Source organism: Coregonus clupeaformis, chromosome 29 (assembly GCF_020615455.1).
Source record: "Coregonus clupeaformis isolate EN_2021a chromosome 29, ASM2061545v1, whole genome shotgun sequence".
In the NCBI taxonomy this organism is placed as follows: Eukaryota; Metazoa; Chordata; class Actinopteri; order Salmoniformes; family Salmonidae; genus Coregonus; species Coregonus clupeaformis.
Genome location: NC_059220.1, coordinates 49,738,807 through 49,762,806, shown reverse-complemented (window position 1 = coordinate 49,762,806; position 24,000 = coordinate 49,738,807). Strand labels below are relative to the sequence as shown.

Here is a 24,000-nt window from a genome sequence, read left to right as displayed (position 1 = left end):
GACGGAAGCCACTCCTCAGTAAAAGGCACATGACAGCCCGCTTGGAGTTTGCCAAAAGACGCCTAAAGGACTCTCAGACCATGAGAAACAAGATTCTCTGGTCTGATGAAACCAAGATTGAACTCTTTGGCCTGAATGCCAAGCGTCACATCTGGAGGAAACCTGGCACCATCCCTACGGTGAAGCATGGTGGTGGCAGCATCATGCTGTGGGGATGTTTTTCAGCGGCAGGGACTGGGAGACTATGATCGAGGGAAAGATGGAGCAAGTGCTCAGGACCTCAGACTGGGGCAAAGGTTCACCTTACAACAGGACAACGACCCTAAGCACACCACAGCAGCCAAGATAACGCAGGAGTGGCTTCGGGACAAGTCTCTGAATGTCCTTGAGTGGCCCCGCCAGAGCCCGGACTTGAACCCAATCGAACATCTCTGGAGATACCTGAAAATCGCTGTGCATTGACGCTCCCCTCCAACCTGACAGAGCTTGAGAGGATCTGCAGAGAAGAATAGAAGAAACTCCCCAAATACAGGTGTGCCAAGCTTGTACAGTCATATCCAAGAAGACTCTAGGCTGTAATCGCTGCCAAAGGTGCTTCTACAAAGTACTGAGTAAAGGGTCTGAATACCTGTGTAAATGTGATATTTCAGTTTTTTATTTGTAATAAATTAGCAAGAATTTCTAAAATTCTGTTTTTGCTTTTTCATTATGGGTTATTGTGTGTAGATTGATGAGGGGGAAAATGATTTAATACATTTTAGAATAAGGATGTAACATAACAAAATATGGAAAGTCAAGGGGTCTGATTACTTTCCGAATGCACTGTAATCTAACAATACCCCTACTTCCCATGACTATGTCCGAGAGGCTGGACAAGTCGAGACACAGGGCTCTCTCCCCTACCACTGCAAGGCTCATGGCGCGCCCACGGCATTGGATGGCACCTCTGGAGGTAACAAATTAGTATTAGTACTAATAACAAATTAGTATAGTAGACACAGTAACCTATCTGACAATAATAAATAAATTAATGTTGGCGCCGTAGCATATCGACGGCATATTTCTATCTCTCTGGGGCTAGGCCTAAGCTTCCCTTCCTTTATAATATTTTTTTAAAGCTGCAATATGTAACTTTTTGGGAGACCTGACCAAATTCACATAGAAATGTGAGCTATAGATCAGTCATTCTTTTTGAAAGCAAGTCTAAGAAGCAGTAGATCTGTTCTATTTGTGTTATTTCTATACTTCATGTTCTTAAGTTTAGCTTTTGCGTCTTTTACTTTTGGTTTTGTACACCAGCTTCAAACAGCTGAAAATACAACATTTTGGGTATATTTCACAGCGGTTTAGATGGTACAATGATTCTCTACTCTATACTTGCTTGTTTTGTCACATAAAATGAAATTAGGCAAACTATTAGAATTTTAGCAACCAGGAAATGGCAGAGAGATTTCTGCATAGTGCATCTTTAAATATTAATATCATACAGTGGAGTCTAAGCCTGTAGGCCTATGCATGCAATGCCCTGATGAATTTAGTGCTAAAATCTCTGACAGCTGAACCATGAGGTGGACATTTGTTTTAGGAAAGTAAAAAACAATAAAACAATAGGCTATAAAGTTTTGCATATGCTACACATCGAAACACAGAAATAGTGTTTACATTTTTTTTGTTATAGGCTGTTTTTAAGGTCACATAAATGTGGCTCATTTGGCCAATATCCCTTGTCTATTGATGGCGCCAGCTGCATGGGTGGACGCCCGAATGGGTTACGTACCCAATAGATATAGATGACGGGTAAATCTCTCAAATGTCAGATAAATGTAAATCTTCCCAGTTACTTGTCACGCGCCAAATCTTCCTAACAGAAACCCTGATGTATAGTATATACTGTACAATGCCATCAGAAAGTATTCACACCCCTTGATTTTTTTCAAAATGTTGTTGTGTTACGAGGTGGGATAAAAATGTATTTAATTGTCATTTTTTGTCAACGATCTACCCAAAATAACATTTATGGAAAATAAAACACTAATATATCTATCTTACATAAGTATTCAACCTCCTGAGTCAATACATGTTAGAATCACCTTTGGCAGCGATTACAGCTGTGAGTCTTTCTGGGTAAGTCTCTAAGAGCTTTGCACACCTGGATTGTACAATATTTGCCCAGTATTCTTTTTTAAATTCTTTAAGTTCTGTCAAATTGGTTGTTGATCATTGCTAAACAACAATTTTCAAGTCTTGCCATAGATTTCCAATCAGATTGAAGTCAAAACTGTAACTCGGCAACTCAGGAACATTCACTGTCTTCTTGGTAAGGAACTCGAGTGTATATTTTGCCTTGTGTTTTAGGTTATTGTCCTGCTGAAAAGTGAATTCATCTCCCAGTGTCTGGTGGAAAGCAGACTGAACCAAGTTTCCTCTAGGATTTTGCCTGTACTTAGCTATATTCCATTTATTTTTTATCCTGAAAAACTCTCCAGTCCTTAATGATTACAATCATACCCATAACATGATACTGCCACGACTATGCTTGGAAATATGGAGAGCCGTACTCAGTAATGTGTTGTATTGGATTTGCCCCAAACATAACACATTGTATTCAGGACAAAAAGTGAATAGCTTTGCCAATTTTTTTGCAGTATTATTTCATTGCCTTGTTGCAAACAGGATGCATGTTTTGGAATATTTTTATTCTGTACAGGCTTCCTTCTTTTCACTCTGTCAATTAGGTTAGTATTGTGGAGTAACTACAATGTTGTTGATCCATCCTCAGTTTTCTCCTATCACAGACATGAAAAACTCTGTAACTGTCACCATTGGCCTCATGGTGAAATCCCTGAGCAGGTTTCCTTCCTCTCCGGCTGAGTTAGGAAGGACGCCTGTATTTTTGTAGTGACTGGGTGTATTGATACACCATCCAATGTGTAATTAATAACTTCACCATGCTCAAAGGGATATTCAATGTCTGCTTCTGTTATTTACATCTACCAATAGGTGCCCTTCTTTGCAAGGCATTGGAAAACCTCCCAGGTCTTTGCGGTTGATTCTGTGTTTGAAATTCACTGCTCGACTGAGGGTCCTTACAGTTAACTGTATGTGTGGGGTACAGAGATGTAGTTATTCAAAAATAGTGAGTCCATGCAACTTGTTAAGCTAATTTTTACTCCTGAACTTATTTGGGCTTGCCATAAAAAACGGTTTGAATACTTATTGACTCTACATTTTATTTGTACAAATTTCGAAAAACACAATTCCACTTTGACATTAAATCTCAATTTAATCCATTTTAAATTCAGGCTGTAACACAACAAAATTAGAAACAAGTAAAGGGGTGTGAATACTTTCTGAAGGCACTGTATATAGTATAGGCTACAAAATAAACGTTCCAGTGACACTGATTCACCCAATGATGAAGATGAAGCATAGGCTACTCGCCGATGATGGCCGATGCGCTGGTGCCATTATCTCAAGATAAGATATTAGAAAAAAATAGTTAGCTTCTAAAGACAGATTAGTTCTCTTTTCTGCAGTAGGCATTTGCTTTCCAAACGGTAGGTCTACATTTTTCTCGCAATTGTATTTTGAAATTTATGAAAGACAAACTGACAGCCGCAACCAACCATAGACATATAATCCATAGATGGGCAGTTTCCAGTCAGGACTGGCAGCCATTGCTAGTGTACCCATGAGTTTAACAGTCAAAGTGCCAGTGTTAGAGGTTCCATAATCTTTCCTTGGATTATATCTATGGACGCAACGCAACAAGCTGTTCTATATTTGGCACACGTGCTGCTCAAATTGCGGCCTTCCCGACTGTAAGTGCTTGTGATCAAACTTAATACACAGCTATTTTTTTTTTAGAAGCTATTGATCCTCTGTAGCAAGATTATGCTATTTATGTCTGTTCAGAGAGGAGTACCCCCAGCATCCCTACTTCCCGCGGCTATGTCCAAGAGGCTGGACAAGTCAAGACACAGGGCTCTCTCCCCCACCACCGCAAGGCTCATGGCGCGCACACAGCCTTTGATGGCGCCTCTGGAGGCTCGGAGGGTGAGGTCTGCAATGACGCAGATCTCCTCCCATAGGCCCTGGTTGGCTATACCGTTTGCTAGGAGTTGTTGCATCTCCATAAGCAAATCGGCATTGACATGATGTTGAACGCCCGTACTGAACGTGCGGCAGACACGTAAACCTTTTGGAAGATGGAGGCGGAAAAGCGCACCGCCTTCCCAGGGAGGGAGATGCCGGTCTGTGACATGGCATAAGGATTAATGTGGCTGACCAGCGACGACTTAACTCTTGGGGGCCAACTCCATATCCTGAATATCCATGTTACTAAAGTACTTGGTCTGTACTTTAGTGGTTAGGGGCTTGTCCCAGTTACGTTGGGCTTCTGCCACACAAGATAGGACTACTGGGAGGAGTTGTTTACCCGGAGTGGTGTGAGAGGGGAGCCTCCTCCTGTCGAAGAAGTCCCTTTCAGCACTTCTACACCCTACGGGTTCGGGCCAGCCGATGTTTAGTCTGGATGCTGCCCGTTTTCAGACATCGATAAGCCCATATCTGTGGTTGGGTATTGAAGCTCCGCTGAGTGCGGAAGAAAGTCTTTTGGCTTCCTCCTCTGGGATGAGGTGAGCCATGTCCTCGCCATTGTCAATGACGAGGTCACCTTCCCCTTCTCCTGCCATTTTAAAGTAAGGGTGGTCCTGTTGAAACGCTTGCAGTGCATGCAGTACTCAGGATTAGTGAGTGCTGCTGCTGGACGCTCTCCCTCCAGGCAGACAATACACAAGTCGTATGGGTCTTTGCCTGATAGTGTTGTCCAACATCAGCGTGGGTGTGCCGGTAGTTGGGCAGGGGCATGAGTCTTGCTTGGTTCCCTCCATTCCATAGCAGGGGCAGCAGGCTCCATGGCTCCAAGAAAATGTGGCCGATAGCCTAGCTAGCTCGCACCATGCTAGCCGGAGAAAGCGCGTGCTTACTTGTCTGTCTGTTTGAGCTAAAACTAGTCCTTTGTGGGGTTAGCTAGCTTTCCAGCTAGCTAGCCAAGTTAGCTGTAGACTCGCAGCGTGGGTTAACCAAGTCTAGATAGCTAGCCTGTGACGCTAGCTACCAGCGGAGACTGAGGAGTAAAAAATTAAATAAAGCGGAATCAAAACTTTACTTTCGGTCAGTACTCAACATAATCGACAGGATCTGGGGTCCTACGTTTGGCAGCGTCAACCTCGCGGTTCGCCAGAGAACAGTTCAGTAGGAAGACAGAAAATCTAGTTATGCTTAGGAGAACTTCAGGAGTTAGAGAGAACTCTTCGCAAGCAAGAGAGGCGAGAATGACCAGAGGCAGCACGAGGGGCGTGTTATGAAGAGGAGGGGCTCACCTCATTCGCCAATCGACCTGTCTGTCTCCAACAGACGCTGCGATTGCTATCCTACTTCGTTAAAGAATCTGCCTGAGCGAATCTCCATAAAGTGAAATATCGAGACAATATATTTGAAATATAACTACTTGTGAAATATTTTGACATCTCAAACTACAGATTTATTGTTGATATGTGACCCAATACTTTCTACAAAATGTTCCCATAAGATCCCAAAAGTACATTGAGGCAAGTTCTGATCCACTCCCTCTCTCAGTGATGTGAGGCACACCTTAACTAACTCACCTGACCAAGTCAGTCATACAGGAACCCACCACCACCACATCGAAAGCCTCCTCCGTCATGGTCTATTGGAGAGAGACACACAGGAGGCAACGGATACTTTAGATTTGTTAATTTTTAGCTTAGCTCTAAGTACAAACAAAATTATTCAATTTGTCATAGCTTCCCCTTTGACCCAGCAACACACTTTTCAACAAAGGTTACTTAAGCTAGTCGTGGGAGTCTGGTAAGCCATTTTTTATAATTGGAGCCATTATAAGTATAGGAAAAAATGAATTGTAATGTGGGGTTTAAAAACATTCGACAGAATTAGCTGGTTCTTCATAAATGTTTTGAACTATGCCTAGGCTAATCATAGCCTATACTCACTGCTAGTGGCATTTCAAGCAACAATAGCCTATCATCCTGAAACTGCACTCAAAAGAAACTCAGTCTTTGCCATATTACCATGAACGGACTGGAACAAGATAAAAATAGAGCATTCACAGCTCTTTCAGAATGGGACAGGTGCCAATCTAAACCCAGCGATTATTTCAATGCTGCACCACGTGACTGAACACAGCCCAGAAAAATCTTTAATTAATTCAATCCTTGGCGTGTATTGGAGTTCATGCTTGTCTGTTAATCTCTTCAAATCTCCTCCTAAACAGTAAAAGGCTCGGAAAGCCTGGCCGCTGGCTCTAGGACAGCTAGGCTAAATTCTCCCACATTTCTGAGCATATTGTCTTCTTCAGCCATGGCTGTTAGATGTGCTACCCCTATTGCAGCAGATTACATTTTAGCAAGCATGTCCGACCACTCAAAACAGTGGGGCCTCTCTCAAATTCTGGTTTACTTGCATAATTAGTTAAGTCAACTTCTCAGATAGCCTACTACAACCTGGTCTTTCTTGACAAAACATAGGGAGCAAAAAATGATTAGGTTATCTTACTTTCTCATTGGGTTAAACTGACACAAAAGGTGATATATGCATGCAGATTAGCCTAGGCCTAGTTGTGTCATTTTTTAAAGGTCAAGGATGGAAATGGAAAGTGTATGACTTAAAAAAGTGTCAATAAAATAAATTATAAAATATGTGATGGGGGTAAATTAGCCCTACTTTATATTACAGAAATTGAGATATTTTCAAATATTTTGTATCTATTTTTTTTTGTAAAAGCTGAGGGGATGATAGGCTAACATTCTGGCTTCAACACTGAACAAAAATATAAAAGCAACATGCAACAATTTCAAAGATGTTAATGAATTACAGTTCATATAAGGAAATCAGTCAATTGAAATACATTCTTAGGCCCTAATCTATGGATTTCACATGACTGGGTACTCCCAGATATGCATCTGTTGGTCACAGATACCTTTAAAAAAGGGAGGGGCGAAGATAGGGCTGTGGCGGTCAGTAAACTGTCAGCCGGTAATTGTCAAGCAAATAACTGCCGGTCTCACAGTAATTTACCGTTAATTAACATAAACACATTTAGCATCTCCTGGCTTCCACATATAGCCTACAAGCCACTGATGCAGACCTTTTGGAACATTTACATTTAAAAAAGTCTAATAAATCCATATAATATAGCCTAAACCTTCACAATTAATCCATTATTTAATTTTTGACAGTTCTAAAGAAACATGATATGAAGAAAATTTTGTATATTTCAGAAGAACAGAATAGCATACTCTGAGATGTCCTTATGTTAGGCCCTGATCTGGCTATGCCATATGGCTGTGGGCTACACTACTTCATTTAGCAGACAAGATTTGCTTAGAATTCCATGGCATTATTTAATATTTTGTTATAGTATGAAGAGTACAATTAAACAAAGCTGATTCAATTGAAAGGATATTTTCTCCAAACGATTTGAGGCAGAGAGCACATGTGGCTATTCTGTGTTGAGCGGTTAACAAATAAGTAGGTACTCAAACAGTGAGGGAAAAAAGTATTTGATCCCCTGCTGATTTTGTACGTTTGCCCACTGACAAAGAAATGATCAGTCTATAATTTTAATTGTAGGTTTATTTGAACACTGAGAGACAGAATAACAACAAAAATCCAGAAAAACGCATGTCAAAAATGTTATAAATTGATTTGCATTTTAATGAGGGAAATAAGTATTTGACCCCCTCTCAATCAGAAAGATTTCTGGCTCCCAGGTGTCTTTTATACAGGTAATGAGCTGAGATGAGGAGCACTCTTAAAGGGAGTGCTCCTAATCTCAGCTTGTTACCTGTATAAAAGACACCTGTCCACAGAAGCAATCAATCAATCAGATTCCAAACTCTCCACCATGGCCAAGACCAAAGAGCTCTCCAAGGATGTCAGGGACAAGATTGTAGACCTACACAAGGCTGGAATGGGCTACAAGACCATCGCCAAGCAGCTTGGTGAGAAGGTGACAACAGTTGGTGCGATTATTCGCAAATGGAAGAAACACAAAATAACTGTCTCCCTCGGCCTGGGGCTCCATGCAAGATCTCACCTCGTGAAAAATTTGCACGAAAGGCATGAGCTCTGCATTGTTTTTTTTGCGCAGGCTGAACACACTTCATAAGTCTCTCATTCACAATTTGACAAGCACTTGATAATGCCTCGAATTTCCCGGCGGCATCCCCTTTGTGTGGCTGTAATGTCCCCTAAAGAAAAATCCATGCCTTTTGCAGCCAGTGGCCGCTGTGCCCTTGGGCTGAATATAATAATGATAATTCCCTTCTCCCTGCTCCGAAGCACCTCTCACTTACATGGCTCTCCATCACGTGATCGGGTCTTTCTCACAGGCTACAAGTGAAGACAGACACATCCGGGACGCAACTGCGCGTGTCCTTATCCAATTCCTAGATGCATATTGAAGATATTGGAAGAACTGTCCACATTTACTTTTTGTCAGCCAACAAGATGATGAGTAGAACTAACGAAGAGCAAAAGGATTAGCCTATGTCAATCTACTATCCCCCATAGTACAAAAGTTGACCCTATTCTATTCTGTGCGAGAAATAAATATTCCAAACATAGTCTGGGACAGTTGTGGGATGCGATAGATCCCAAATTAATACAACCACTAGCATAAAAAAAAAACTGTTTTACGCAATGAGGCTGATGCAACAGATCAGAAAATATAGCTTAAAATGTTGATAAACTATTAGGCTATTTCTTCACATTATAAGAGCAGCAATGCGCACACGGCAGTATGCTGTAAGTATGAATGTTCCATTAGTGGGAAAACACCATTATCAAAAGTGACCGGAAATGCGATTATGCATGTAATGCTTTTATTATTAAGGTGCATTTCTATGGTGAAAATTATCTTCCCCAAACTTCAAACTCAAGTGCTGCTTATGTATGCCAGTTAGGCTCTACACCCCTTGTAAAGCGGATTAATGTGCTTAATTTTAAGAAGTTATTTGCCCACTTTAGTTCTGATAAAAACCTTATCAAAACATACAGTGCATTCGGAAAGTATTCAGACCCCTTGACTTTTTCCACATTTTGTTACGCTAAAGTCTTATTCTGAAATGGATTAAATAGTTTTTTCCCCCTCATCAATCTACACACAATACCCTATGATGACAAAGCAAAAACAGGTTTTTAGAAATGTTTGCAAATGTATTAAAAAATAAAAATAATAATATCACATTTACGTAAGTATTCAGACACTTTACTCAGTACTTTGTTGAAGCACCTTTGGCAGCGATTACAGCCACAAGTCTTCTTGGGTTTGATGCTACAAGCTTGGTACACCTGTATTTGGGGAGTTTCTCCCATTCTTCTCTGCAGATCCTCTCAAGCTCTGTCAGGTTGGATGGGGAGCGTCGCTGCACAGCTATTTTCAGGTCTCTCCAGAGATTCAAGTCTGGGCTCTGGCTGTGCCACTCACGGACATTCAGAGACTTGTCCCGAAGCCATACTTGTGTTGTCTTGGCTGTGTGATAATGGTCATTGTCCTGTTGGAAGGTGAACCGTCACCCCATTCTGTGGTCCTGAGCGCTCTGGAGCAGGCGTTCATCAAGGATCTCTCTGTACTTTGCTCCGTTCATCTTTCCCTTGATCCTGACTGGTCTCCCAGTCCTTGCTGCTAGAAAACATCCCCACAGCCAACACCATGCATCACAGTAGGGATGGTGCCAGTTTTCCTCCAGATGTGACGCTTGGCATTCAGGCCAAAGAGTTCAATCTTGGTTTCATCAGACCAGAGAATCTTGTTTCTCATGGTCTGAGAGTCTTTAGGTGCCTTTTGGCAAACTCCAAGCGGGCTGTTATGTGCCTTTGACTGAGGAGTGGCTTCCGTCTGGCCACTCTACCATAAAGGCCTGATTGGTGGAGGGTTGCAGAAATGGTTGTCCTTCTGGAAGGTTCTCCCATCTCCACAGAGGAACTCTGGAGCTCTGTCAGAGTGACCATTGGGTTTTTGGTTACCTCACTGACCAAGGCCCTTCTCCCCTGATTGCTCAGTTTGGCTGGGCGGCCAACACTAGGAAGAATCTTGGTTGTTCCAAACTTCTTCCACTTAAGACTGAGGCCACCGTGTTCTTGGTGACCTTCAATGCTGCAGAATTGTTTTGGTACCCTTCCCCAGATCTGTGCCTCGACACAATCCTGTCTCGGAGCTCTACGGACAATTCATTCGACCTCATGGCTTGGTTTTTGCTCTGACATGCACTGTCAATTTACCACAGGTGGACTACAATCAAGTTGTAGAAACATCAACGATGATCAATGGAAACAGGATGCACCTGAGCTCAATTTCGAGTCATATAGTAAAGGGTCTGAATAATTATGTAAATAAGATATTTCTGTTTTTTGTGATAATATATAATTCATAAGTGATTGGTTAATATTGTCACCAATCAGACTATTCTTGATTTAATCTTGTCTTTAAATATACTAAATAATATATGAGTGAAATTTGTTTTGATTTAGAATGGACCATTATCATTCACCTGTCTCGAAATGGGCAGGGTTAGGGTTAGGGTTACATGTCATCTATGCACTTAAATAGTGAATGGAGGACGCTTTTTCCAGTGGTCAATTTTTTAAATGCCAGCCAGGTAGGCTATACTCCTGTTGTAAAGAGAAGCAATGTGCTTAATATTAGGAAAATTGAGAAATAAATATAGTAAGCCTATAGAAAGCTGATGGGATCCTCCTCTTTTTAATAGAGGCCATCACTCTGCTTTCTCACGCAATTACATAGCCTATATAATTGTTGCGCAACATGAGCTCATGGGCTCTCATTAAGTGTTTGATTAGAATTTCGATTACATTTTGCATTGACGTCAGAGTGATTAGAGGGACAATAGAGTGCTGAGTACCAGGCAGTTAGCAAGATAGGTAAGCTACTAATGACCATCAGCAGCATCAGAGCTTGGAGAAGACTAATTAACGTGACTAAACGCCTCCATGACTCGTGACCGCCGGTGTGGCGGTAATACGGTCACCGTAACAGCCCTAGGCGTGGATCAGAAAACCAATCATGCAGCGCAACACATCTCCTTCGCATATAGTTGATCAGGCTGTTGATTGTGGCCTGTGGAATGTTGTCCCACTCCTCTTTATATGGCTGTGCGAAGTTGCTGGATATTGGCGGGAACTGGAACAATCTGTCGTACATGTCGATCCAGAGCATTACAAACACGCTCAATGGGTGACACGTCTGGTGAGTATGCAGGCCATGGAAGAACTGCGACATTTTCAGCTTCCAGGAATTGCGTTATGCATTATCGTGCTGAAACATGAGGTGATGGCGGCGGATGGACGTCAAGACAATGGGCCTCAAATTGCCATCGATAAAATACAATTGTGTTCATTGTCCGTAGTTTATGCCTGACCATACCATAACCCAATCGGCACCATGGGCACCCACAAGACGTCATACACGCGGTCTGCCATCAGCCTGGTACAGTTGAAACTGGGATTAATCCGCGAAGACCACACTTATCCAGCATGCCAGTGGCCATCGAAAGTGGTTGAGAATGTTAGAGAAATTAACATTCAATTCTCTGGTGGACATTCCTGCAGTCAGCATGCCAATTGCACTCTCCCTCAAAACTTGAGACATCTGTGGCATTGTGTTGTGTGACAAAATTGCACATCTTAAAACTAAATGCATGCTTTTCAATCGAACGCTGCTAGCACCCGCCCACCCGACTAGAATCACCACTCTCGACGGGTCTGACCTAGAGTATGTGGACAACTACAAATATCTAGGTGTCTGGTTAGACTGTAAACTCAACTTCCAGACTCACATAAAGAATCTCCAATCCAAAGTTAAATCTAGAATCGGCTTCCTATTTCGCAACAAAGCCTCCTTCACTCATGCTGCCAAACATGCCCTCGTAAAACTGACTATCCTACCGATCCTTGACTTCGGCGATGTCATTTATAAAATAGCCTCCAACACTCTACTCAGCAAATTGGATGTAGTCTATCACAGTGCCATCCGTTTTGTCTCCAAAGCCCCATACACTACCCACCACTGTGACCTGTACGCTCTTGTTGGCTGGTCCTCACTACATGTTCGTCGTCAAACCCACTGGCTCCAGGCCATCTATAAATCACTGCTAGGCAAATCCCCGCCTTATCTTAGCTCATTGGTCACCATAGCAGCACCCACCCGTAGTCTGCGCTCCAGCAGGTATATCTCACTGGTCATTCCCAAAGCCAACACCTCCTTTGGCCGCCATTCCTTCCAGTTCTCTGCTGCCAATGACTGGAACGAATTGCAAAAATCTCTGAAGCTGGAGACTCTTATCTCCCTCAATAACTTTAAGCATAAGTTGTCAGAGCACCTTACCGATCACTGCACCTGTACACAGCCCATCTGAAATTAGCCCACCCAACTACCTCATCCCTATATTGTTATTTAATTTGCTCTTTTGCACCCCAGTATCTCTATTTGCACATAATCTCTTGCACATCTAGCATTCCAGTGTTAATACTATTGTAATTATTCTGCACTATAGCCTATTTATTGCCTTACCTCCATAACTTGCTACATTTGCACACACTGTATATATATTTTCTGTTGTATTTCTGACTTTATGTTTTTTTTTACCCCATATGTAACTCTGTGTTGTTTTTGTTGCACTACTTTGCTTTGTCTTGGCCAGGTCGCAGTTGTAAATGAGAACCTGTTCTCAACTGGCTTACCTGGTTAAATAAAGGTGAAATAAAAAAAAATAAAAAAAAATTTAGAGTGGCATTTTGTTGTCCCCAGCACAAGGTGCACCTGTGTAATAATCATGCTGTTTAATCAGCTTCTTGATATGCCACACCTTTCAGGTGGATGGATTATCTTGGCAAAGGAGAAATGCTCACTAACAGGGATGTAAACAAGTTTGTGCAAAACTATTTAGAGAAATACACTTTTTGTGTGTGTGGTACATTTCTGGGATTTTTAATTTCAGCTCATGAAACATGGGACCAACACTTTATATGTTGCATTTATATTTTTGTTCAGTATAGTTTGGGACTCACTCCACTCCATCAGGTTATGACAATTTCTCAGTGAGAGGGGATCAATGCAAAAATGGCAATTAATGACACAGTTTGACCCAATGTGAATTTAGGCTGTTTTGTTGATTTGATTCCTCACATCATCTGTCCTTTCCTTGTGCCTCCTAATCAAACTGCATCCAAGGAATTGTTTTGAGGAGAGAGTATGCAAGAAATGAAGAAAACACAATTGAGTTTCCCCCAAGGATTCAAGCCATTCACACACTGTCTGGGCATGTTGGTAATTAATCAGTGTTTCTCATTACATTCTTATTTTTTCTAGACACAAATCAGTGGCCTGGTGTTCCAGTCCATTGACAGTTTAGTTTTATCTCCATGGTCCAGTCTTGTCTTGGTGCTTATTTCTGTGTTTTTGTTCATTGTCAAGCATGAAAACAGAGTTGGCTAGCTACCACTGCACATAGTAGGCCAATAGAGGCTAGCTTGTCAGTAGCTGGTTATGAACTTTGGACCAGACATGAAATAGGCCATACACAGCACTCACTGTTGAAGAATATTAACATCACTTTAGCTTATATGGTTCAAGTGTTTGCTATTGCCTATTATACAACGGGTGGGTCTAATCTTGAATGCTGATTAGTTAAAACCGCATTGCAGCCGCTGTCTATTCCACAAGTCACCACCAGCTAAATCTATGATGTTAAAATGCCTATTTAATCTGTTCCATCAGACTGCGCAATCCACTGTCTCATCAGACCAGCCAGGCACTTTATAAACTTGATCTCCACTATAAAAAGCATCTAGACATTATCTCACATTTCTTTTAGACTAACCTTTAGTTTTCAACAGCGGAGATTTGTATAAACCTTGCTGTCTGTCTCTCCAACATTTTCAAGATTCAAATTCGATCTCCAGCTGTCCCATAGTAATGAACGTGTCAGGACGAGACAGACAGTTAGGCAGCATTTCTCAGCCAGTCGAAAATCATTAATCAGCTGGCATTTTTATGGATATATAAAAATAAATGTCAATTGAAAAAAGGTAAAACGAAACGAAGTGTAGTCTTTCCAGCTTCAGTTTGAAGTGATTGTGTTAGCTGTGTTGTTGGCAAGCTCCTCTGGACGTGTCCTGACGAGTGAGCACATTTTCTATGCCAGGCGAAATCGCACCTCATTTGCTCATTGTTATGGATGTATCCAAATAAATGTAAGTAGAAAACAGCTTGAACAAATTCAAATGCGGCTACTTTGCTGTTATTCTGGATGCCCTTTTTGACGTGACTAAGTTAGACGTAGTTGGCTAGCTAGCAGTATGGCTAACAACTGGGTCGCGTCCATAGATACAAAACAAAAAGACTGAAGGACTGGGTAGCGTCTCTAGCAACCGAACAGATAGAATTAACGACCAACCGGCTTGGGTAGCAACCCTAGATTTGTGTCGAGACTATATTTTGTGGAAGGATTAAATAGTATGAATAAATACATAAAAATAACTTTTTAATAAAAATATGTAAATCATTATTTGAATATGTTGGCAACCCGTTGTATAAAAGTGATAGTGCCCTCGAAGCCGGTGTTTGGAAGATATATTGGCACGGTTTGCCAGCCCTCGACTTCGTCTCGGGTCTAACACCACCAGTGCCAATATATCCTCACAGAAGGCGCATTATCACTTAAATGAGCGCCACACTAAGGGTGTGCTCGTAAATTAAATCTGGAGTGCCAGAATACACTCAGTGTGCTCTTGGCGTTCGTAAATTCAGAACGTTCAGAGCGCACACTGGACGCTCTGGCAGAGGAGAAGGGTTGATCCGAGCTTCCTGACCACACAACTGCAGTCAAGCTAACTGGCTAACGTTGACAAGTTTGCTAGCTACTTCCAGACACAAATGAGAGAACACCTCACTCTGACCATTTTACTCGCCCTAGCAGAGTGTTAGGCTGTTATCAAGAGCGTTGGTGACTGTAACTGTGCTGCTGGCAACAATTTAATAATGCTTTTTTTTTGCCGACGTTTACTGACACCGGCCATATTCAACTGGTGTTAAGCGTTAATAAATCCATTAGTAATTCTGCGCTTTGGAACACTCAGACGAGAGGGCTCTGAAATCGGAGTAGCTAGATAGCCAGAGTGTATTTACGAACGCACACACTGAGACTGAAAAGAGTGCACTGTGTCAGACATTGGTAGTATTGGTTGCATGTAGCTAACTATTCCAATAGCCGACTAAACTCAACTCCACGGAGTGCTGACGTCACAAAATGACGTTTTTATAAAAAAAAAACTACTGATTTCACCACGCAATTCCCCAGAACAATGTTATATGTAATTGCGTGGTGCTGAAATCACTAGTTTTTTTTACAAACTAAATTGTATGTGACGTCGGAGCTCCAGTCAAGCCACACTAGTTGCTTGTCCAACTCCATCGTAAATCGTTGAATTTAATTGGCTATGAGTCCTACAGTCACAGATAGAACATATTTGGTACAAAGTGTCTGTTATTAGCTTGCTTGATTAAACTTGACTATGCTACCTAACAAAAAAACACTGCCCTAAAGTTACTTATTTCAAATAATGTTGACATGTCAGATATAAACACATTACCTAATGTCCAATTCTGTTCTCGCTGCTTGTTATGAAGTGGCCAAAGTGCATTGCTAGCACGGTCAGTAGCTGCCACTGAGGTAGTGCCTGGCTACACGTTGAAAAAATGACAGCTCTAGAATTTCTAGCTGAGCTAGTTCTGACTCGTATAATGTGTTTCGAATAAATTTGTTGACCGAATTAAAAATACAATCTCTATTCTATGGAATCATTATTATAACACACACAAAAAAGGATTAACAAAAATATTTAGGAGAGAATATTTGCAGAGGATGAAAAGGTGCCTTTTGTAGACAGGCAAAAGCAACACCGGCTATGGACTTTGAGGTCCGAAAAGGACCCCAAAAACATGTACCGGAAGATTTGGGTTTCCGCTACATTGCACAACCACAACATCAAAATTGGCTGTCGTAAAAATTAATGAAAACAAAAAATAGCTTTTTTGTCTTAATTCAAGGTTAGGGTTACGCATAAGGTTAGCAGTGTGGTTAAGGTTCGGTTTAAAATGAAATTTGAATAATTATTTTAACTTTGTGACTGTGGTAACTAGTGACGACCGATTATTTGCTGTAAAAATTGAAGCGTTAACATTTTTGGATTTCCAATAAAGTAAGCTATTTCCCCATTTTGAGCTATCGGCTGACTTTGACAGCAATTGATGTAGCAAGCTTGCTAGTTAATTATTGGGAAAACCTCCCACTACTGCTTATGGAAAAGTAGTTAGCTGCTAACTAACGACATCAAAATGAAAGTAAACTAGTGAAGAAATGTAGCTACCTCTGTGCCATTCATTTGACTCGAGTTTGCATAAATACAATTATAGTAGCTAGCTATGTTTCGCACATTGCTAGTGTTGGAAAGATGTCTGTCTGTGTCAAAAAGTCAGTGCCTGTGATTGATTAATCTAACACACTCTGACCATAGTTATGTAACGTTACAGCTTGCAGAATACATTACATACTGTTAAAAGAGCATTGTCTCAATAATATGTATTTTGTAGCTGTCAATGCATTGTGCATTTAATGGTGTGTCTACTGCGCTAATGATGGCATGCCCCTTTGCTTTCTGTCTTGGGCTGTTTCCAGAGAACCTGAGTGTGGAAGATGAACAACATGTTCCCTGAGGTTGCACTGAACCGCATCTCTCCTGAGCTGCGCCCCTTGTTGTGCAGTGTTGTGCGGAATGGTCGAGTGGGCCTTGACTCCACCAACTGCCTGCGCGTCACAGACCTTAAGACTGGGTACGTTCTGCTCAATGTCCGTTTGTGACCCTTTGATATGAAACTATGTGGTGCATTTCAATAGTTTAAAGTGGTTTCTCTTCCTTATATCCTCTCATTCATGTGCACTAATTTGAAAAAAAAAATATGATAGGTGAAAGCAATATGGCGGATGTGTGTTGTGAATTCGCTTTTACCTGTCTAGTTCTGATGAGGTATGCTGTTAGCAATAGAAACATTATCACCTGTAGCCCAACTGATGCAGCATAGTGGCTATAAAAAAATCGGCTGAAGCATGGGGTTGCCCATCTTTCAAATAAAGTTTTGTTTGTCAAATACACATATTTAGCAGATGTTATTGCGAGTGTATTGAAGTGTTTGTGTTCCTAGCTCCAACCGTTCAGTAGTATCTAACAATTCACAACAATACACACAAATCTAAAAGTAAAAGAATGGAATTAAGAAATATATAAATATTAAGAAGAGCAATGTCGGAGTGGCATTGACAAAAATACAGTATAATACAGTATATACATATGAAATGAGTAAAGCATTATGTAAACATTATTAAAGTGACCAGTGATTCTATGTACATAGGGCAGCAGCCTCTAAGGTGCAGGGTTGAGTAACCAGGTGATGGCTATTTAACAGTCTGATGGTCTTGAGATAGAAGCTGTTTTTCAGTGTCTCAGTCCCAGCTTTGATGCACCTGTACTGACCTCGCCTTCTGGATGATAGCGTGGTGAACAGGCCGTGGCTCGGGTGGTTGATGTCCTTGATTATGTTTTTGGCCTTCCTGTGACATTGGGTGCTGTAGGTGTCCTGTAGGGCAGGCAGTGTGCGTTGGGCAGACCGCACCACCCTCTGGAGAGCCCTGCGGTTGCGGGCGGTGCAATTGCCGTACCAGGCGGTGATACAGCCCGACATGATACTCTCAATTGTGCATCTGTAAGAGTTTGTGAGGGTCTTAGGGGCCAAGCTGAATTTCTTCAGCCTCCTGAGGTTGAAGAGGCGCTGTTGTGCCTTCTTCACCACACTGTCTGTGTGGGTGGACCATTTCAGATTGTCAGTGATGTGTACACCGAGGAACTTGAAGCTTTTCACCTTCTCCACTGCGGTCCCGTCGATGTGGATGGGGGCGTGCTCCCTCTGCTGTCTCCTGAAGTCCACGATCAGCTCCTTCGTTTTGTTGACGTTGATGGAGAGGTTATTTCTATGGTACCACTCCGCCAGGGCCCTCACCTCCTCCCTGTAGGCTGTCTCGTCATTGTTGGTAATCAGGCTCACTACTGTTGTGTCGTCTGCAAACTTGGGTCTAGGGTGTCAGGTAAGGTGGAGGGGATATGATCCTTAACTAGCCTCTCAAAGCACTTCATGATGACATAAGTGAGTGCTACGGGGCGATAGTCATTTAGTTCAGTTACCTTTGCTCTCTTGGGTACAGGAACAATGGTGGACATCTTGAAGCAAGTGGGGACAGCAGACTGGAATAGGGAGAGATTGAATATGTCCGTAAGAACACTCCAGCCAGCTTGTCTGCGCATGCTCTGAGGACGCGGCTAGGGATGCCGTCTGGGCCGGCAGCCTTGCAAGGGTTAACACGCTTAAATGTCTTACTGACGTCGGCCATGGAGAAAGAGAGCCCACAGTCGTTGGGAGCGGGCCTCGTCGGTGGCATTGTATTATCCTCAAAGCAGGCGAAGGTGGTGTTTAGGTTGTCAGGGAGCAAGACGTCGGTGTCCGCGACGTGGTTGGTTTTCCCTTTGTAATCGGTGATTGTCTGTAGACCCTGCCATATCCCAGTGCATTCGGAAAGTATACCCCATGATGACAAATCAAAAACATTAGAAAGTTTAGCAAATGTATTAAAAATAACACACAGAAATACCTTATTTACATAAGTATTCAGACCCTTTGCTATGAGACACAATTGAGCTCAGGTGCATCCAGTTTCCATTGATTATCCTTGAGATGTTTCTACAACTTGATTGGAGTCCACCTGTGGTAAATGTAATTGATTGGACATGATTTGGAAAGACATACACCTGTCTATGTAAGATCCCACAGTTGACAGTGCATGTCAGAGCATAAACCAAGCCATGATGTCGAAGGAATTGTCCGTAGAGCTCTGAGACAGGATTGTGTCGAGCCACAGATCTGGGGAAGGGTTCCAAAAAATGTCTGCAGCATTGAAGGTCCCCAAGAACACAGTGGCCTCCATCATTCTTAAATGGAAGAAGTTTGGAAAAACCAAGACTCTTCCTAGAGGTGGCCGACTGTCCAAACTGAGAAGTCGGGGGAGAAGGGCCTTGGTCAGTGAGATCCCGCTGTATGGGAGAACCTTCCAGAACCTTCCAGAAGGACAACCATCTCTGCAGCACTCCACCAATCAGGCCTTTATGGTAGAGTGGCCAGACGGAAGCCACTCCTCAGTAAAAGGCACATGACAGCCCGCTTGGAGTTTGCCAAAAGGCACCTAAAGAACTCTCAGACCATGAGCAACAAGATTCTCTGGTCTGATGAAACCAATATTGAACTCTTTGGCCTGAATGCCAAGCGTCACGTCTGGAGGAAACCTGGCACCATCCCTACGGTGAAGCATGGTGGTGGCAGCATCATGCTGTGGGGATGTTTTTCAGCAGCAGGGACTGGGAGACTAGTCAGGATCGAGGAAAAGATGAACGGAGAAAGGTACAGCGAGATCCTTGATGAAAACCTGCTCCAGAGTGCTCAGGACCTCAGACTGGGGGTGAAGGTTCACCTTCCAACAGGACAACGACCCTAAGTACACAGCCAAGACAACGCAGGAGTGGCTTCGGGACAAGTCTGTGAATGTCCTTGACTGGCCCAGCCAAGCCTGGACTTGAACCCGATCGAACATCTCAGGAGAGACCTGAAATAGCTGTGCAGCGACGCTCCCCGTCCAACCAGACAAAGCTTGAGGATATGCAGAGAAGAATGGGAGAAACTCCCCAAATACAGGTGTGCCAAGCTTGTAGCGTCATACCTAAAGAAGACTCGAGGCTGTAATCGCTGCCAAAGGTGCTTCAACAAAGTACTGAGTAAAGGATCTGAATGCTTATGTAAATGTGATATTTCATTTTAGCATTTTTTTTATAAATTAGCAAACATTTCAAAACATGTTTTTCCTTTTTCATTATGGGGTATTGTGTGTTGATTGATGAGGGTAACAAACTAACATTTTAATCTATTTTAGAATAAGGCTGTAATGTAACAAATGGAGAAAGTCAAGGGGTCTGAATACTTGTCGACTGCACTGTACGTCTCGTGTCTGTTTTACGGCCCCCTAACCAATTGTGCTATTATGGCCGTGTGGTTCCAGGATAACAACCTCTCCCTCAACGTGATCAAGATAAAGGAGATGATTGTGGACTACAGGAAAAAAAGAGGACTGAGCACGTCCCCTTTCTCATCGATGGGACTGTAGTGGAACAGGTTGAGAGTTTCAAGTTCCTTGGTGTCCACATCACCAACAAATCATTGTCCAAATACACCAAGACAGTCATGAAGAGGGCACGACAAAGCCTATTTCCCTTCAGGAGGCTGTAAAGATTTGGCATGGGTCCTCAGATCCTCAAGAAGTTCTACAGCTGCACCATCGAGAGCTTCCAGACTGGTTGCATCACCGCTTGGTATGACAACTGCTCGGACTCCGACCGCAAGGCACTACAGAGGGTAGTGCGTACGGCCCAGTACCTCACTGGGGCCAAGCTTCCTGCCATCCAGGACCTCTATACCAGGCGGTGTCAGAGGAAGCCCCTAAAAATGGTCAAAGACTCCAGCCATCCTAGTCATAGACTGTTCTCTCTGCTACCGCACGGCAAGCGGTACTGGAGCGCCAATTCTAGGTCCAAAATACTTCTTAACAGCTTCTAACCCCAAGCCATAAGACTCCTGAACAGCTAATCATGGCTACCCGGACTATTTGCATTGTCCCCCACCACACCCCCTCTTTTACACTGGGAGGGCGGGGGAGGGCCTTGTAGCCATCCCGGAAGGGGGGGTAACAATGGTCGAGAGTTTTTGAAGCGCGAGTTCTACAGTCAATGTGTTGATAGAACTTCGGGAGTGTTTTCCTCAAATTTGCCATTATAAAATCCCCTGCTACAATAAATGCTGCCTCAGAATATGTGGTTTCCAGTTTGCTCGAAGTCCAGTGTAGTTCCTTGAGGGATCTCGTGGTATTGGCTTGAGAGGGAATATACACGGCTGTGACTATAACCCTATTGGGCTAATCATTAGCTAGTTTCCAAATGTGATCTTTTAACTAGTTAGCATCCTATTGATTAATTTTATGACCACCCCCTCCAACACTTTACCTGGTTGCCACTACTCTTGCTCAACTATACATTGAATCTGTCTCATCACAATTTTTTAAGTCACTCCCCAAACATTATTTTGGGTGGTGTTTAACTGCAAGTTATGCTACAATTGACCCGTGTTACATTAATCCCCACTCTCCCCTATGCGCTCACAGCGAATTGCGGAGTGGTAACGTTAATCATGCTGTTGCTAAAATCTCAGGGTTTAAAATGGTGCTGTTCGTACATATTCAGGAGTTGAGAAATATAGAAAGTAAGAATGGAAAGCTGGGATCCCCCTCTTAACAAAGGCCATTAAAACTGCTGTTTTCCCCGCAAATGCAAGAAATGTTGTGCATTGACAGCTTGTCAGAATGCATGTTTCCCTCCCTGTGGCAATCGTAACTTTAATGCGCCTCGAGAAATATTTATCTTGCTTATAACACACTAAGCTGACTAGGTAAATAAATAAACTAAACTTTTTCATTATTACTAGTTTTGTTTGCAGAGGAAAAGTAAATGTGGACGGTTCTAGCATTTTCAATGTGCGCCTCGGCAGAAATGTTGTTTCATGTTCCAAAGTTTTTTGCCGTGGCAGCAATTCTTTATTTATTTTTTATTTCACCTTTATTTAACCAGGTAAGCCAGTTGAGAACAAGTTCTCATTTACAACTGCGACCTGGCCAAGATAAAGCAAAGCAGTGCGATAAAAACAACACAGAGTTACATATGGGGTAAAAAACATAAAGTCAAAAATACAACAGAAAATATATATACAGTGTGTGCAAATGTAGCAAGTTATGGAGGTAAGGCAATAAATAGGCTATAGTGCAAAATAATTACAATAGTATTAACACTGGAATGCTAGATGTGCAAGAGATTATGTGCAAATAGAGATACTGGGGTGCAAAAGAGCAAAATAAATAACAATATAGGGATGAGGTAGTTGGGTGGGCTAATTTCAGATGGGCTGTGTACAGGTGCAGTGATCGGTAAGGTGCTCTGACAACTGATGCTTAAAGTTAGTGAGGGAGATAAGAGTCAATGGCGCAGCGCAACAGCTAAATGACTGCACCGGAAACACTGGTACAGTACAGCACAGCATAGAACAGTAGAGTACAATATAGTCAAGTAGAGTACAGTATAGTACATTATAGTGTACTCAACTCTAGTGTGCACTGTACACAAATTAGCAGGTAGCCTAGCGGTTAAGAGCGTTGGGCCAGTAACTGAAAGGCCAGCTCGGGGATTCAAACCAGCGACAAGGTTGAAATCTGCCGTTCTGCCCTTGAAAGGCAGTTAACCCCCAACAATATCTGCTCCCCGGGCGCCGATGACGTGGACCTCGATTAAGGCAGCCCCCCGCAGAAATCAAAGCCTTTGCTTAGGCCTATTCCACATTTTTAGGATGGAAAATGGATGAAACATGCCTTTAATGTCTAAAAAATATAGACTCTTTGCTTTCATTTGACACCCAATTTGACATCTCTTTCCCCATCTCTTCAGATGCACATCTCTGACTCCAGGGCCCTGTTGTGATCGATTCAAGCTGCACATCCCCTACGCTGGAGAAACCTTGAAATGTAAGCAGAGCTCCCACCATCTAGCTTATTCTCCCCTATTTGTCTCCTTTCACACGCGTTTGTTTCATTTGTGCCATGAACATCTAGACCAGGCCAGGGCTGGTTGGCTCTGTTGTTAAGATCATAGTTGCATCCCAAATGGCACCGCATTCCCTATATAGTGCACTCCAAAGTAGTGCACTCAATAGGGAGTAGGGTGCCATTTGGGACGCGGTCCATGTGTATAGAGAGAGCCGATCCTGATTTATGTTGTTAGGGGCAGAAATATATTAGTAATCCAGTGTGATAGATGGGCCCTAAATCAGCTCATGATTTTAGCTTCTAGTTTTGTTTTTGAGGAAGTTATACAGCAGTTGGTGTAAACATCAATATAATCAGCAAACTGTCACTTGGTTGGGGACAGATTTACTGATCAGCTGTGCTTCTTTGCAAACGGATAACTTGCACAGATGCTGAAGAAAGATTTAAATCAATATGGATTTTTAATGGAAGAAACAATCTCATGTTTTTTTTATGCCATATCCCCTGTCTACGCTAACATTTGAAAGCCTAAATCTTCCTGAACAGCTTTGCCTTTGGATCATATGCTTTCAAATGAGACCAGGTGGAGTTGTCTCTGATGCAGAGCTGCTGCCAATACACACTATTGTTTTGTAATAGAAATATTGTAATATTGTTTGTAATTAAATCTTGATCAGTAGGCTATTATTTGATGTGGCATGGTTTATCTTCAGTTAATATTATAGGGAATATTGTTTTTTTGCTGGGTTGGAAGGGTTTGGCATTAATTAAAATGGACATTGTAATTAGTTATTTAAGTGATAATGCCCTCAAAGCCGGTGTTTGGAGGATATATTGGCACAGGTGTTGTCGAGGGCCGGCAAACCGTGCCAATATATCCTCCAAACACCGGCTTCGAGGGCATTATCACTTGAATAACTCATTACAATGAGTTTTCCTTATGAGGTTGGCTCCAAAAATGCCTCCATGCACCCACAAGATGTTTTGAAATGATTATATCTTTGGTGGGAATGATTGTAATTTGGTGTTCCTGGAATGGCCGTGAGTCATGAGACACACACACACACACACACACACACACACAAATGATAATATATTGTTATTAGCCCAGGAATAGGTTGTAAAACCAGGAAGAAGGTTT

At 42.4% G+C, this 24,000-nt stretch overlaps 2 protein-coding genes across 5 annotated transcripts in view; one reads left to right on the top strand and one right to left on the bottom strand.

Annotated features, from left to right (window-relative positions):
* The window catches only part of rbks (ribokinase), a 100,255-nt gene extending 84,439 nt beyond the window's left edge, over nucleotides 1-15,816 (bottom strand). Inside the window, exons 1-2 of one of the 4 annotated variants that reach the window (XM_041855639.2) lie at nucleotides 15,715-15,816; nucleotides 5,670-5,731 (exon numbers count right to left, since the gene is read on the bottom strand). In XM_041855639.2, the coding sequence (XP_041711573.1) occupies nucleotides 5,670-5,728 (59 nt within the window). In that variant the 5' untranslated portion in view covers nucleotides 5,729-5,731; nucleotides 15,715-15,816. The remainder of the gene's footprint in view (nucleotides 1-5,669; nucleotides 5,732-15,714) is intronic. The other 3 variants (XM_041855641.2, XM_041855640.2, XM_041855642.2) reach the window with 3 other exon arrangements.
* Nucleotides 15,817-16,054: 238 nt separating this feature from the next.
* babam2 (BRISC and BRCA1 A complex member 2) overlaps nucleotides 16,055-24,000 on the top strand; it is a 187,648-nt gene continuing 179,702 nt past the window's right edge. Inside the window, exons 1-3 of the mRNA XM_041855638.1 lie at nucleotides 16,055-16,323; nucleotides 16,800-16,954; nucleotides 22,762-22,838. Coding sequence (XP_041711572.1) covers nucleotides 16,818-16,954; nucleotides 22,762-22,838 — 214 coding nt within the window. The 5' untranslated portion in view covers nucleotides 16,055-16,323; nucleotides 16,800-16,817. The remainder of the gene's footprint in view (nucleotides 16,324-16,799; nucleotides 16,955-22,761; nucleotides 22,839-24,000) is intronic.